Source organism: Herpailurus yagouaroundi, unplaced genomic scaffold (assembly GCF_014898765.1).
Source record: "Herpailurus yagouaroundi ecotype Mexico unplaced genomic scaffold, PumYag 142, whole genome shotgun sequence".
NCBI classification, from domain to species: Eukaryota; Metazoa; Chordata; class Mammalia; order Carnivora; family Felidae; genus Herpailurus; species Herpailurus yagouaroundi.
The window spans coordinates 367,757-381,826 of NW_024412397.1; the positions used below are offsets into that span (position 1 = coordinate 367,757).

General features: G+C 58.2%; 2 protein-coding genes across 6 annotated transcripts in view; one reads left to right on the forward strand and one right to left on the reverse strand.

Moving 5' to 3' along the window:
* SLC66A2 (solute carrier family 66 member 2) overlaps window positions 1-10,515 on the forward strand; it is a 52,548-nt gene extending 42,033 nt beyond the window's left edge. For 4 of the 5 annotated variants that reach the window (XM_040478522.1, XM_040478520.1, XM_040478521.1 and 1 more), the window contains exons 5-6: window positions 379-595; window positions 8,841-10,515. In XM_040478522.1, coding sequence (XP_040334456.1) covers window positions 379-595; window positions 8,841-9,048 — 425 coding nt within the window. In that variant the 3' untranslated portion in view covers window positions 9,049-10,515. The remainder of the gene's footprint in view (window positions 1-378; window positions 596-8,840) is intronic. The other variant, XM_040478524.1, reaches the window with a different exon arrangement.
* The window catches only part of KCNG2 (potassium voltage-gated channel modifier subfamily G member 2), a 58,375-nt gene continuing 54,393 nt past the window's right edge, over window positions 10,089-14,070 (reverse strand). Inside the window, exons 5-6 of the mRNA XM_040479514.1 lie at window positions 11,263-11,428; window positions 10,089-10,201 (exon numbers count right to left, since the gene is read on the reverse strand). Of these exons, the coding sequence (XP_040335448.1) occupies window positions 10,089-10,201; window positions 11,263-11,428 (279 nt within the window). The remainder of the gene's footprint in view (window positions 10,202-11,262; window positions 11,429-14,070) is intronic.

A 14,070-nucleotide genomic window follows, 5' to 3' on the forward strand; every position in this document is an offset into this window, starting at 1 on the left:
AAGATTAACTCACGTAACCGTTAGAATAACCATAGGAGGTAGGTTACCTTATTCCTTTCACACCTGAAGACACCGAGACACCTGGTTAACTGATCCACTTGTGGAGGAAGGGGTGAGGATTCTAACCCAGGGAAGAGACTTCAGAGGCTCCGGTACAACCCCTGCACTATACTATCACAGGATTTAAGGATTTTAACGTCTTTACGGTGACTAATATCAAAGCTCCCTCACAAGGGCCCTGCCAAGAGCACACGGAGCCCCACGGCCCACGTCCATCTCACGTCCATTGACTTTGACCTCCTCACTCCGCTCATGTCCTCTCCTCACGGCGCCCTGACCCGTACGCCTGGCTTACCTTTGTCTCGCCTCTCGCCCTAGACTTTGACCCTCGCCACTTCTGGCACTGGAGCAGCTTCGGGGACTACGTGCAGTGTGTCGTGGCCTTCACGGGCGTGGCGGGCTACATCACGTACCTGTCCATCGACTCGGCCCTGTTTGTGGAGACCCTGGGCTTCCTGGCCGTGCTGACCGAGGCCATGCTGGGTGTCCCGCAGCTCTACCGCAACTATCGCCACCAGTCCACTGAGGGAATGAGGTAGGCGGCCCCTGCGGCTCTCGCTGGACCCAATGGTGGGTGCCAGTGCCTCCAAGTTGGTAAGAACGGAATGTGCACGAACACGGCTGCCGTGTTTTCGGTCACGCTTGTGAAACCGCCGGGTAAAGAGCAGTGTAGGTTTGAACACGTTGGCCCTTGATGTCTGGGTGTGTGAGCAGAGACGTGAGTGTGGGACGGGTTGGGGGAGGCCACGGCCTTCTCGCGAGGCAGGTGTGCGGTGCAGGATCTGAGCACTGCTCTTTCAGGCTGGCCCTGCAGCATGACGGTGGGAGGGACGTGCCGAGTGCAGAAGGGGGGGGTGAGGGGACAGCGCTCTGGCTGCGGAGCACAGAGGCGCACTCAGCGGTGGGGGCCCTGTGTCATGGGATTCGCTCTTGTCAGGGCGGAACAGGTGTGCCGATGCCATCCGTGACTTCAGATGTCCTCCGAGTAACGGGAGGCCGGTGGGGCGCAAGTCTTGAAGGCGTTGGGTAGGGCCCTCCCCTGGCCTGGCCTGATGAGAGTCACCTGTGCCATTGGAACGGGGTGTCCGTTGGAATCCCAGGGGCCCCCCGGATTGGCTGGTTCAGAATCTTTGCCATTCCTCCTGGTTGTTCCTCTGGCACTTGCTCGCTTCCTGCGATGGGGAGCTCCCTCCCCGTGCAGCACGTACAGCTGTGCAGGGCTCTCTTCGAAGCCTATAGTAGTACCTGAACCTCTCATGCATTCTTGCCTAGATCCATGCAGACCCTCAGCCCCTCCCAGGGTGGTTGTGTGTGTGTGAAGGCAGCATCGTGACCCTACCTCCCCGGGGGCCTCTTCTCACCCTCCTCAGGTGCATTGGCTCCCTCTCCCGTGATATGGCTTACAGGCCCTTCCCTCCCCACTTCTCCCTGGATGGATGTCTATTCCACTGAAGCATGACAGAAGACGACTAGTGTGCACTTTCAGATACGAATGTGCGGCGGGAGGCCTGTCCGGTGGCTGGGGCATGGTGCCCCCTCCTCTGGGGACCCTTGGCACCTGCGGACTCACTGAGGCTGACCACCTGATTTGTGGCCACAGCGTGCTCAAAGTGGGCTCATGTTGATCCCACACCTGCTGCTTCCAAGCCCACCTGCCTGTATCTGTGTGCTTGCTGCACCTGCACTGTCACTGTTTACTGGTCAGATCCTGTAGGCCACTTACTGTATCCGGCATGTAGGGCATAGCCGGGCAGTTGAATCCAACATTGTCTCAATTTTCCAAGTTCAACTTCTGTGATGGGAAAGAACTCTCCATGGGTCAGAGGCAGGCCAGAGTGGAGGCTGCCAGCGCCCAAGGTTGGAGGCCGTGATCCACGGAGAGGAAGCTGGGTCCACAGACATCGCCAGAGGCAGGAGATTCAAGCTTCTTAATGTGGGAAATGACACAACAGCTTAATTCCCCCAGTACCACCAAGAGCAGCTTGCAGGACGCTCGGGAAATTACAAAAACAATTCTAGTTATGGTAATATTAAGAGTGTAAAATACTTAGAAATTAACTTAACCGAGGAGGGGCGCCTGGGTGGCTCAGTCGGTTGAGTGTACGACTTGGGCTCAGGTCATGATCTCACGGTGCGTGAGCTCGAGCCCCACGTCGGGCTCTGTGCTGACGGCTCAGAGCCTGGAGCCTGCTTCGGATTCTGTGTCCCCCCACCTCTCTCCGTCCCACCCCTGCTTGTGCTCCGTCTCTCTCTGTCTTTCAAAAATGAGTAAACCTAAAAAAAAATTTTTTTTCTGAAAAAAAATTAACTTAACCAAGGAGATAAAAGACTTGTACAATGAAAACTACAAAACAGTCTGCTGAAAAAAATTTAAGACATAAGTACATAAGTAAATGGAAAGACATCCCATGTTCATGGACTGGAAGACTCAATATTGTTATAATGTCAGTACTACCCAAAGCAATCTCAGATTTAATGGAATCCCTGTCGAAATCCCAGTGATTTTTTTTTTTTTTTTTTTTGCAGAAATAGAAAAACCAGGCCTAAAATTCATATGGAATATTAAGGGACCCCCAAATAGTCAAAACAATCTCGAATAAAACTAGAAGACTCATACTTTCAGATTTCAAAAATAACTAAAAAGTACAATAATCAAGACAGTGTGTTATTGGCATAAAAACAAATAGACCAGGGGTCTAGAGAGTCCCGAAATGACATTTACGTATATGGTTAAGTGGTTTTCGGAAAGGGTGCCAAGATCATTCAGTGGAGAAAGGACAGTCTTTTCAACAAATGGTTCTGAGAAATGGCATATCCACATGCAAAAGAATGACATTAGACTCTTACCTGGCACCGTATACAAAAATTAACTCAAAATTGATCAAAGACCTGAATGTAAGACCTAAAGCAATGGAATTCTTAGAAGGAAACAGGAGAAAAGCATCATGACATTGGATTTGGCAGTGATTTCTTGGATGTGACACCAAAGGCACAGGAAACAACATAAAAAATACATGCTGGGCTTTATAAAATCTAAAAGTTTTGGGGCACTTGGGTGGCTCACTTGGTCGAGTGTCTGACTTTGGCTCAGGTCATGATCTCACAGTTCGTGAATTTGAGTCCCACATCGGGCTCGCTGCTGTCAGCCTGTCAATGCAGAGCCTGCTTTGGATCTTCTGTCCCTCTCTCTCTGCCCCTCCCCTGCTTGCGCTCTCCCCCACGTCCCCACTATCCTGGTGGGTGTCTCCAGGGATCTTGTTGTGGTTTTGATTTGCATTTCCCAAATGACTAATGATGCTGAACATCCTTTCATGTGCTTCTTGACCATTTATACGTCTATGGAGAGATGTCTGTTCAGACCTTTTGTCTGTTTTTAAATTTGGTCGTTTGTCTTTTTATTACTGAGTTGTAGATTTCTTTATCTACACTGGATACTGGAACTCCGTCAGGTATATGATTTGCAAGGTTTTTCTCCCATCCTGTGGATTGTCTTCACTTTCCTGATATTTTCCTTTTCAGCACAAAAGATTTTTAAATTGAATGAAGTCCAGCGTGTGTGTGTGTGTGTGTGTGTGTGTGTGTGTGTGTTGCTTATGCTTTAGTTGTCATGCCCGAGAAACCATTGTCTGACCTAAGGTCACAAAAACCTGCTCTTTTGGGATGTGTTTTGGGTGGAGTTTGATGGGTGGGAGGAGGGCAAGGTCTGGGCCTGGGCTCGTGAGGGGAGGGCTGGGGAGGCCACAGGGCTTGGCCTGCCTGACCTGTGTGCTGTGGGGGAGGCTTTCTGGACTGCGGGGCAGGGCAAGGATGAGGTGAGAGGTATTTTAGGAGTAGTCTGAGAGGAAAAAATGCAGGAGCCAAGAATGAGGTAATGGGAGCTGGGATTAAAATAGTGGGAGGGGGTAGGGATGGCCAGGTGTGGGAGGAGCTGGTGGCCTGACCAGGACTCCAGCTCCCAGGCTACCAGCCTGAGCAGGAAGGACATGGCCTGGGGCCTGGGAGGCGACCAGCTGGGCTTCCTGCGTGGTGGAAACCCTGGGCTCCGTGTAGGAGGAGGAGTCGGGGTCTCCCTTGGGTGGCACTCCAGACACCCCAGACATACTGAAGAGTGACAGCCCGACCTCTGCGGCTCGCTCCTCCGTCCCACAGCTGCTGCAAGTGATGGGAATTCACAGCTCACTGAAGGTCCTGGGAGTCTTGGGGGCAGGGCACCACACAGTCTTGGGGTGACAACATGAGCTTGTACATCAGAGTCCTTGCTGTCTGCACAGGGGCGTTCCTTCCTGATAAGCAGATTGCTCAGGGTGTTGGTTTTCTCCTGCACCAGACGGGCGGGAACAACTTGGTTAATATTTGACCTAGGCGGCTGGTCGTGGGACCTCAGCGAGGCTGTCACATTCCTGACCCCGAGCCATAGCTGACTCAAGGGCCGAGGCTGGGTGAGGCGTCTGGTCTGCGCGGCTAAAAATGTTCTTTACGTCAGGTGACCTCACGTCTGAGCAGTGACCGCACGTCTGCACGTGCACCTGTGCACTCAGGACCCAGAGGGGCTCCGACAGGGCGCCAGGGGAGGGGTGGCCTCGGGTCCCGGGACTGACCTCAGCTGCATTTTCTGCCTGCCCCATAGGGAGTGCCGCTGTGTGGAGTCCTGTCTCTCTCCGAGCCACCAGGGGAGGGAGGGGCCAGCTTCTGGCCAGGGGGCCGTCGAAGGACCGGCACCCTCACCCCAGGAATGGCCTGGCCCTGAGGGGCTGGGGACACAGGGCTTTTCCAGGCTGGTGTCCCTCCGGCTCTGGCTGCAGCCCCAAAGCCCCACTTGAGAAGGCTCCAGCCCGGCCGTCTGCCCGACCCTGCTGCCTGAGCTGGAACTGTCTCTGTGGCTCGTTAGGCTTTCCTTGTGTTTTGAGGAGGGTCTGTCAGTCCCCTCCTAAACTTGGGGGTCTCTGGGGGAGACCGTGCCTTGAGGGCTGAGTCCGTAGAATGGAACGAGCCTCTTCCTCTGAGCGCCCGTTGCTTCCCTCCTGTCTTCATGGCAGAAACCTCGCTTGCTTTTGGAGCTTCTCCTTGAGGCGCTTGCTTTGTGGCTGTGGGTTTTCCTCGGAAAGTGTGGTGTCGTGAGTGTGGGGGCTGTGAGCAGCTTGGACAGGCCGGCCCTCCGCGGTGCAGTTCGCTCCGTGCACCCGGGCCCCAGTCTGGCAGGTGCCTGCGGCCTCCTGGTGGCCCAGCCCAGGCCTGGAGGGGACCGCGTGCTGTCAGCTCTGTCCCCCGTTCACCCCGCTTCCCTCACTCAGCTCGTCTCCGTGGTGTGCCCCCCACCTCCACGGTTCCCCCGGTTCTCAGGGTGCCATTAGCCCAAGTCCCTGCCCTGCGGCCCCACTGAGGCCCTGAGCCATGATGCCGAGTCACCCACAGGCAGACATCCCCAGCTGGTGCTCCAGACCAGGACAGTTCAGACCGAGAGAGAGGCACGGGGTGGGAAGTGGAGGGTTTTGATTACCGCAGGTGACAGATCCCCATGGGAAATGTCACAGCAGCCAGCACCGTCCCTTCTGCTCCTCGGCCGTGCTGCCCAGGGTGGACCAGGTCCGATGTCCACAGGGACCAGTCGGGGAAGGCGGCCAGTGGCAGAAGGCAGACCCAAACTTCCAATCTCGGATCTTTTCCACGAGGCTGCACGGGGCAAGCCCATCTCTCCCCCTGAGCACGACTGCAGGCCCGGACAGAAGGCACGGAGCAGCTGTGGGGACTCCAAGAAGTCAGCCGGCGCGGGCAGGTCACGGGAAGGAGACTGCAACTTGACACATGGATGACTGACCTGAGTTCCGTTTTCCCGTCCATCTCTGCCAGCCTGGAACTCAGCACTGTGCCCTGGGTAGGGTGGAAAGAGCTCCACGAGGGGCCTCCTCCACTGGTCCCAGCGTGGGGCAGGGCCCCCTCCAGGGCAGAGAGCGAGGAGACGCCCGAGGTTGTCGTCGTTGCTGTTTTGGCCTTGCTCTTATGTCCTGGCTCCAGGCAAGTCCCAATCCTGAAGGGCTGTCTGCCGAGCTGGGGCCGTGTGAGCGGTGGCTGGACAGACACCTGCCCCTGAGAGTAAAGGGGGATCCTGTGGCTCTTTCCCTCCACCCTGCCACCACGTGGACCTGGACACTAAAGCCCTGGCTTTCCAGCCAGAGGACCTGGGAAAGGAGTGTCCCCGAGGCACAGAGTCAGGGAGATGGACAGGAACATCTTGGGACAGGGATCCTGTAAAGTTGCATGTGACTCCTGGGCTCACGCCAAGCTATGCACGCGTGGACTTGGCCCTAACCTACATCCCAGAGGCGTTGAAAACTGAATGTTGGGGAGGACCACCACCCACATCCCAGCCCGGCCACTGAGTGCTGCCTGCACAGTCCGGACCCAGGTGGCTCTGCAGACGCCTTGAAAACTGAGCTGAATTGACCTGCAGCCCACATCGGCTGCTGTTAGAACACAAGACCCGACATTCTCCATAGGGTTTAATAAGGCATACAGTCTCATTATATGTTAACAATGTCCAGGATACAAACCAAAATTACTCAACATATGAAGGAACCAGGAAGATCTCAGCAGCTGTCAAAGGACACGGGAACCAGCTGACAACAAGGACCGTGAACCAGGTGACAGAGGCACTGTGGTCGCTGGAAACCACTCTAGAGAGCGAGAGCGGACACTCTGGAGATGAATGAAAAACAGAACATCTCAGCAAAGACGTGGAAGCTATAAAAAAGAACCAAATGGGGCGCCTGGGTGGCGCAGTCGGTTAAGCGTCCTACTTCAGCCAGGTCACGATCTCGCGGTCCGTGAGTTCGAGCCCCGCGTCGGGCTCTGGGCTGATGGCTCAGAGCCTGGAGCCTGTTTCCGATTCTGTGTCTCCCTCTCTCTCTGCCCCTCGCCCGTTCATGCTCTGTCTCTCTCTGTCCCAAAAATAAATAAACGTTGAAAAAAAAAATTAAAAAAGAACCAAATAGAAGATCTTAAATTAAAAAATACAGAAAACCAAATAAAAATGTACTTCGTTAATTCAGTAGCAGAATGAAGGTAACAGGAGAAAGAGTCTGAACCTGAAGACAGATCGATAAAAATCGTACATTCTCAACAACAGAGAAAAACTGGGGGTAAATGTGGACGTAGGGACGGGACCAAAACATCTAACATTGATGTCGTCTGAGTTTAGGAGACGAGTGTGGAGCAGACAAAAATAGTTAAAGAGGTAATGGCTAAAAATTTTCCAAATTTGATGTTAGATAAACACAGATTTCAGACGTTTGGCAAATCCCAAACATGTATCACATCACAATCTGCTAAAAACCAACGTTAAATGTGGAAAGCAGCCAGGAAAAGATGTGTTACATATAATAAATCTGGATTTTCAAAATGCAGAATTAGTTATCAGCTAACTCAGAACAAACATTTTGAAATACTACGTGAGCCAACACTACAGGCCAAGTGAGATGTATCCGTGGGCCGTTTGGATGTGGATGCCTGCCCACAGACAAGCTGGATGGAGCTCGGCCTTAGGCCACCTCCCCAGCGGCCGTCCCGGAGAACCTCAGGCTGTCGTGAGCGGAAAGGTCAGGAGATTTCTCCGCTTCCCGTCGGTTCTGCATGGCCAGTGTGACACTTCAGCGGGCGGAGGATGGGACCAAGAGCAGTGTTTGAGCGCCTGCTGCCTCCGTGCGCTGGGGTTCAGGAGACGGGGCTCCTCACCCGGTTCTGTCAGAACCAGCCTGGGGCTTGAGGTTGTCCGAACGCCAGGGCTCTGGGGTGGAGGAGTGCCCGCTTCCAAGAGCCCACAGCGCCTGCCTCGCCCTCGACGTAAGTTCTCCTAAGTCTGGTGCTTGCGGCTCTGACGGGCACCCTGTCTGCTTGGGGGACTTCACTGTCCTTCCTGCTGCCTGGTGGCACCACCCCCAAACTCTGTGGCCTGGTTTCGTTAGTTGGAGAAGGTTCGGCCTGCTGGCGGAGGTGGTCCGATTTAAACATAGCGTACGCGGGAAGGCACAGCGGTGCTCCGCTCGTCGCTCGGGGAGCCAGGGCTCGGTGGTGTGCATGTGGGCTGGGGGCAGTGACGTGAGTGACAGTTCCCTCTTTCCTCACCAAGGGTCCCTGTTCCCCCTACAGACGGGTCTGAGGTGTCTGAGGGGGGTCGGCGTCCGTGACCGGGAAGGGAATCACCCTCCAGTGAGCTTTCGCGTGGAGGGGCGGGCTCTGGCCGGGCAGGGATTTCCGAGAGTGGCCGGCTTTGCTCCGCTTCTCCTGACAGCCCCTGCTTTGGTCCCCTGGGTGCAGACGGGGGGCTCCGCGGCCAGGAAGAGAAAGCTGAGGCTCAGGGGGCCACCACCTGTCCTGGGCCAGGCTCCTGTGGCCGGGTGCGGCCGTCCTGAAGTCCTGTGGCTGTGGCTGCTGCCCCTGCCTGGTCGGCCCCCTGGGATGCAGCGTGGGGAGGGGTGGTCTCCCCTGTCCTAAGGCCACGGCGAGTCTCCTGAGGGGCACGCGACAGACGTGCCCGCAGCCGCGAGGGGCAGAGCACCTGTGAGGCCGTGGGGGCCCCACCGCTGTGTCGGCCTTTTCCCGCGCCGCACAGCTGAGGCCCCTCCGGCCGCAGGGCCTCCCTGTCCCCGTGGCGGGGCATGCAGGGCCCTCATGGCGAGGATGGGAGGGATGGGAGGGACGGGTTGGGGCCGGTGTCCCCCGACTGCCCCGTCTGCTGAGCCCCCAGCCCCGTTTTGTTTCCTGACCCCTGGCTGGTGTCTCTGCAGCATCAAGATGGTGTTCATGTGGACCAGCGGGGACGCCTTCAAGACCGCCTACTTCCTGCTGAACGGCGCGCCCCTGCAGTTCTCCGTGTGTGGCCTGTTGCAGGTGCTGGTGGACCTGGCCATCCTGGGACAGGCCTACGCGTTCGCCCGCCACCCCCCGAAGCCCGCCCCCCACGCGGCGCACCCCGCCAGTGCCAAGGCCCTCTGAGGCAGCCGGGAAGGAGGACAAGGACGCGTGGCGGTCTCCGGCCGCAGGCGCCGCCCGGCCGCCCGGCCTCCCCGTCGGGGCGGGCAGGCACCGTGGCCCCAGAGGGGTCTCAGCCGTCGGGATCTCTGTCAGCCTCTGTGGGTCTGGGGTGGGCCGGTGGGGGGGCCTGGCTGCCGGCCTTTGTGCCCGCCCGCCCCGAGGACGGGCGCCAGTGGGGTTCACAGCGAGGGCCGGGCTGCGGCTGCTTTCGGGCGATGGAAAAGTGAGCGTTCTCTTCCTTCCTCTCACAAGACGCCTGTCTGCAGCCTGGAACGTGCTCACAAACCCGGGAGAGGCTGACCTGGGGCTGCGACAGGACAGAGGACACCATGAAGCCCCTCCGGAGTGCAGAGCCCGGTCTCAGAAGGGCCCGGGCGCAGAGCCCGCCTGATACATGTGGAAAGGAGGCCGTGAGGACGCGCGTCACGAGTGTTCTTGATTATCGGGCCAGAGTTGGCCCTTTCGGGGCCACCTGCGGTGCAGCTGCCTCACGGGACTCAGGACTCGGCCGTCAGCTCGGCAGTGGGGCCCAGGGCTGTCCTGTGGGCCCCCTGGGCCTCACTGCTACGCTGGCTTCTTCCTGGCAGGCACCGGTGTGGACCCTGCCGGGGCTCGGGGGTGTGGTGGGGTGCCGGTGGCCCGCGTGTGCTCCCAGGAAAGCCAGGGGCCCGCGACCGGGTCCCCCAAGGAGGGCTGCCTTGCGGGGCGTTTTCCCTGTATCCTGGGGAATGCACGTGTCTGCAGCACACAGCCTTCCATCTTCAGGACAGGGGGCCGGTCTGCGGGCCAGGAGTGGGGACACGCGTGGCCCGTGTCCCTGCTGCCGAGCCAGTCCCATACCCCACACTCTGGGCCCTCAGGCCTGGGGTGACCTTCCGGGGTAGGGGGCCTGGCCCCGGCATCTCTGCCCGCCGAACCCCTGGTCCTCCACATCCCCTGCATCTGGCTGCGGTGGGGGCTGCTGGGTGACTCTGGTCGCCCCGTATTTCCCCCCTTCACTGTCACATGAGCATCTCAGCCGTGCCCAGCAGCCCTGGGCAAGCTCCCAGGCCCCCAGAGCCTGTGTTCTGGATGCTTCCACGTGGCTTCCCTTCTGCTGGGCAGAGGGGCAGCTCTGGGGGGGAGGGAGGGGTTGACCGGGGTGCCACAGCCCTAGTGGTGTCTGCTGTGCACAGCCGTTCCCTCCTCCAGAGTTTTCCTCAAAAACTCCTGCGTGTTTGAGCGAGGATCCTGCCGAGTTAATGGCTGTGAGATGACCTAGAAATGCTTAGTTTATAAAAATGAAGGGACATGTCTGCAGCAGTAATTGCCTCCGAATTAAAACGTCACCGATTGCAGTGGTGACCGGCCGCGCCCAGGTTGGGGGTGGGGGGGCGCTCCGTTCTGTCAGTGTGGTGACTGTGAATCAATAAACCGCTCGCGGATCCAGTGTGGCCTCGTGAATGGAGTCGGGAGCGAGGGCCCAGGACAGAGGGAGGAACCGGTCCCCGCCCTTACTTCACCTCAGGGTCTCCAGGGAAGGGTGGACGCCCCTTCCTTGGGGTGCGGCTGTCCTTGTGAGACCCGGGCTGCTCACTCAGGTGCCCCCTCCCCAGGCAGGCCAGCCCCGGACCGGTGACGGCCCTGTGCCGGCAGGGCCCCGACCGTGGAATGCTTTGGAAGGGCGGGAAGTGCCTTGTTTTAGGCCAAGAGCTGTGTCTCAAGAATAATCGACAGTTCTGTATGGCAAGTACGGCCGAAGCTGTTTGCACTGAGCAATTTTCTTTTTTTTCTTGGAGACAATTTACACTGGGGGGCAAGATACAAAAAATGTCAAAATGATACACAAAGTGAAGGTACGTGGAAGTGATAGTTTAAGTTTTGGGATGCGTCACCCCCCAGCCCTGGATTCTAGTCTGAGAGTGAGTCTGGTCTGGGCCGATCCAAGGTGGTGACACAGGTGTGGCCCTCGTTCCGGCAGCGGACATCCCCGGCGTGGGCCCTGGGGGCCGCTTACTGCCGCAGGACAACAGTCCTGCCTGGCGGTGGCTTTTTATTTGCTTTCTGATCATGTGTTACTTAAGTCAACTTAATTAAGTTAATGCATGCAGTGAAAACTTCCACAGTAAGATGAAAGGCGGCAAAATATACAAAGGTGTCTTTTTTGTGAACCCATCTGTGTTCCTGAAAACTCACCTGCGGCCTCTTCCTGCGGCTCCACTGACGAGCAGGGCATGGCACGGAGAGAGTGCCGTGTCCCTCGGAGGAGTCTCCGAGCAGAGAGCCTCTCAGAGCGGAGAGCCACGGGGCCATTGTCACCCTGGCCGGGACAGCACGTGCCCTGAGCCCTGGACACAGCTGTCTGTCGGGGGGAGGGCACAGGTTTTAACAGCCCCAATTAAAAACAGGTGAAGGCCACCCTCCACAGCCTTAAGCCTCCTGTTTGTTTTCATGGCCCTTCCTCTGACAGGACCGCATCTGGGAGGTGGGAGCAGTGCGGGGACGCTGTCACAGCTTCCGGGGTGAGCGCCACGGTCTATCTCATCCTGCTGGGCCTCGGAGAACTTACACACATGGAGGCTTGTGAATGTGCCGTGGCCCTGCCCACGGCTCTGGGGCCACTGATGCTGTCCCGGTCTCCAGCTGGCCAAGGACTGGAGAGAGAGAGAGAGAGAGAGAGAGTGTGTGTGTGGGGGGGGGGGGTGCGTTTTTCCCAAAAGCAAAGTGTGTAGGGATTTTCTGGGCAGCAAGTATGGGGGAGGGTTTCAGACTCCCCAGCACCGATGCTGGAGCTGGTTCCATCCTGGGGCTGCCGTGCTCGGCCCGCACGGTTCTCCAGGTTGTCCAGAAGCACACAGTTCAGCCAGGGTGGGTGTGGGGGGAGCGGGTGGGTGTGATGGGTGTAGGTGGGGGGACGAGGCAGGGCTCAGGTACAAGAGGGAAAGCACTGCATATACACAAAGCGGCCCCGAGGGTAAGGGGGGTGGTTTCTGGAACGTCAAGGCCCCAAATCACACCCCTTACACACTCAGGACGGTTTCTGGTGAGCCAGAGGCCTCTGGCTGGCCTGATGGTTTGGGACAAGTCACTGACCAGTGATCATAACCTGGTGTCAGAGCCTGCCTCCCGAGTCAGTGATACTCCGGGAGCTGGACAGAGCTCTCCGCATAATTCTGGAGGTGATAACAGCCACATTTCCAAACTGCCCCCCTTCATTGCCTTTGCGCATTTCGAACAGATGGCAAGGTCAGTGTCACGTGTAGGGCTCGCACAATTCTATCCCACAGCAGATGTTTCAGTACAGATTTTGTCAGAGTGTGTGAGGGGGCAGTTGGTGGGGACCTGGCGAGTTCCCGGTCCCTGACCCAGAGGGGGAAAGTGAGGCCACAGGCAGCAGAGGCCTGCCTGGCGCCCAGCGGCAGGAGCTCGGACTGTGTGGAAGGGACAGCGATGGGCTGGGGGGTGGGGAGGCGGGGTGGCTGCTACCGTGGGGGAGGGGAAAGCAAACCTGGGGCTCGCTGGGAAAAGTGCACCCCACGCAGAACGGCTGACAGGTGCCCCTCCTTCCTGGGACCTGTGGTGTTCCACTGGCTCTCCTAGTCTTGGGGGGGGGGGACTCCGGGGCACCCACAGAATCAGTGAAGCCCCGGGCGAGGAGGACAGGGGACAGGTCCCTCAGGCCATCCACCACCTCTGACCTGGTCCTGGAGAGACAACTCGGGTAATTTCTGGAGGTCTTCGTGGTGATGCTGAGCGAGCCCCACGGCACAGGAAAAAGCAGTTTGCCCCTGGGGCTCATCGGCCGAGCCAAACGAGGAGCAGAGGGGTGGGCACCCTGAGTGTGGCCTCCACGCATGGGAACCCCACGGGCACCAGCTATGGCACCCGGGTTGAGCAAGACCCAATGCTGTCACTGTAAGAGCGCGGCCACCCTTGGTGTGTTTGTGGCTTCCCGAGCCCCATCCTCTGGGGGTTCAGCTAACCTGGCACATCAGGAAGAGGCAGGGCTAGGCTTCCGGGTTCAGTCTGCCGAGAGCCTGCACTCAGGGGGGCTCCCCTGGCCCCCAGTTCCCTGCCCTCTCTCCTGGCAGAGCGCTGCTGGCCTCTGCTTGAGTACGTGGACCCAGGAAGGAAGGAGCAGGGGAGCCTGCCCCAGGGAGTGCGGGTTCCAGGGCAGGAGCCCAGCCTCCCACCTGCCAGGAGCCTGCCCCAGGGAGAAGCTTGGGCTGGGGGGGCAGGTGTCAGGCCGGGTGCGAATGGCCTGGTCTGTGGACAGAGTGTGTCCCATCTGATACAAGGGGACCCTTTCTGCCTCGGAGCTGATGTGAGCATCGTGCGAGAGCAGACGATGGGAGACAGCCTTCACCTGCATGTGGTTTGGGGACCCTCAGCTCATTCTGATCCCAGAACGTTTCTTGGCTGCTGGTAAGACCGTTATTTCAGCCTCCCTACTCCTCACTGCCCTTGCCCACTTGACACTGACCTATAGACTCCAGCGGTGGAGCCCAGGTACTTGTGTGTTTGTGAGTGTGTGGAAGTGAGGCTGGGAGTGAGGAGGAAGCGGATACAGGGGAAACTTGTCTGCCGAGAGGCAGTCCACCCCGCCCCAGAGCTGGGGCTTGTTGTGTAAACCCTGCAGTTCCAGCCCCGGGTTCTATTCCAGCCTGGTTCCCAGAGAACGACCAGTCCCCCGGGGGGGGGGGGGGTGTCACAGTGTGGTTGCAGATTTAGGTACAGGGCTCTTTGCGGTAGGACTCGGAGGGGTACAACCCGGCTTTGCATGCGAGGGCTTTGTCCAGGCAGAGGTGCCCTGCCACCTGCACACACGGACTTCCCTGCGATGGCAGGAAACCCCTTCCTGGCCTGGGAGCCCCTGTGCCTGGGGCAGACGCCGGTGCTGCCCACAGGAACTCAGAGAGGTATGTGCAGGAGAGGTGGCACTTTTTATTGGTTGCGGTAGCATTTTAGGAAATGTCCCCAGAGCAAGGGTTCCCCCCCCCCCCC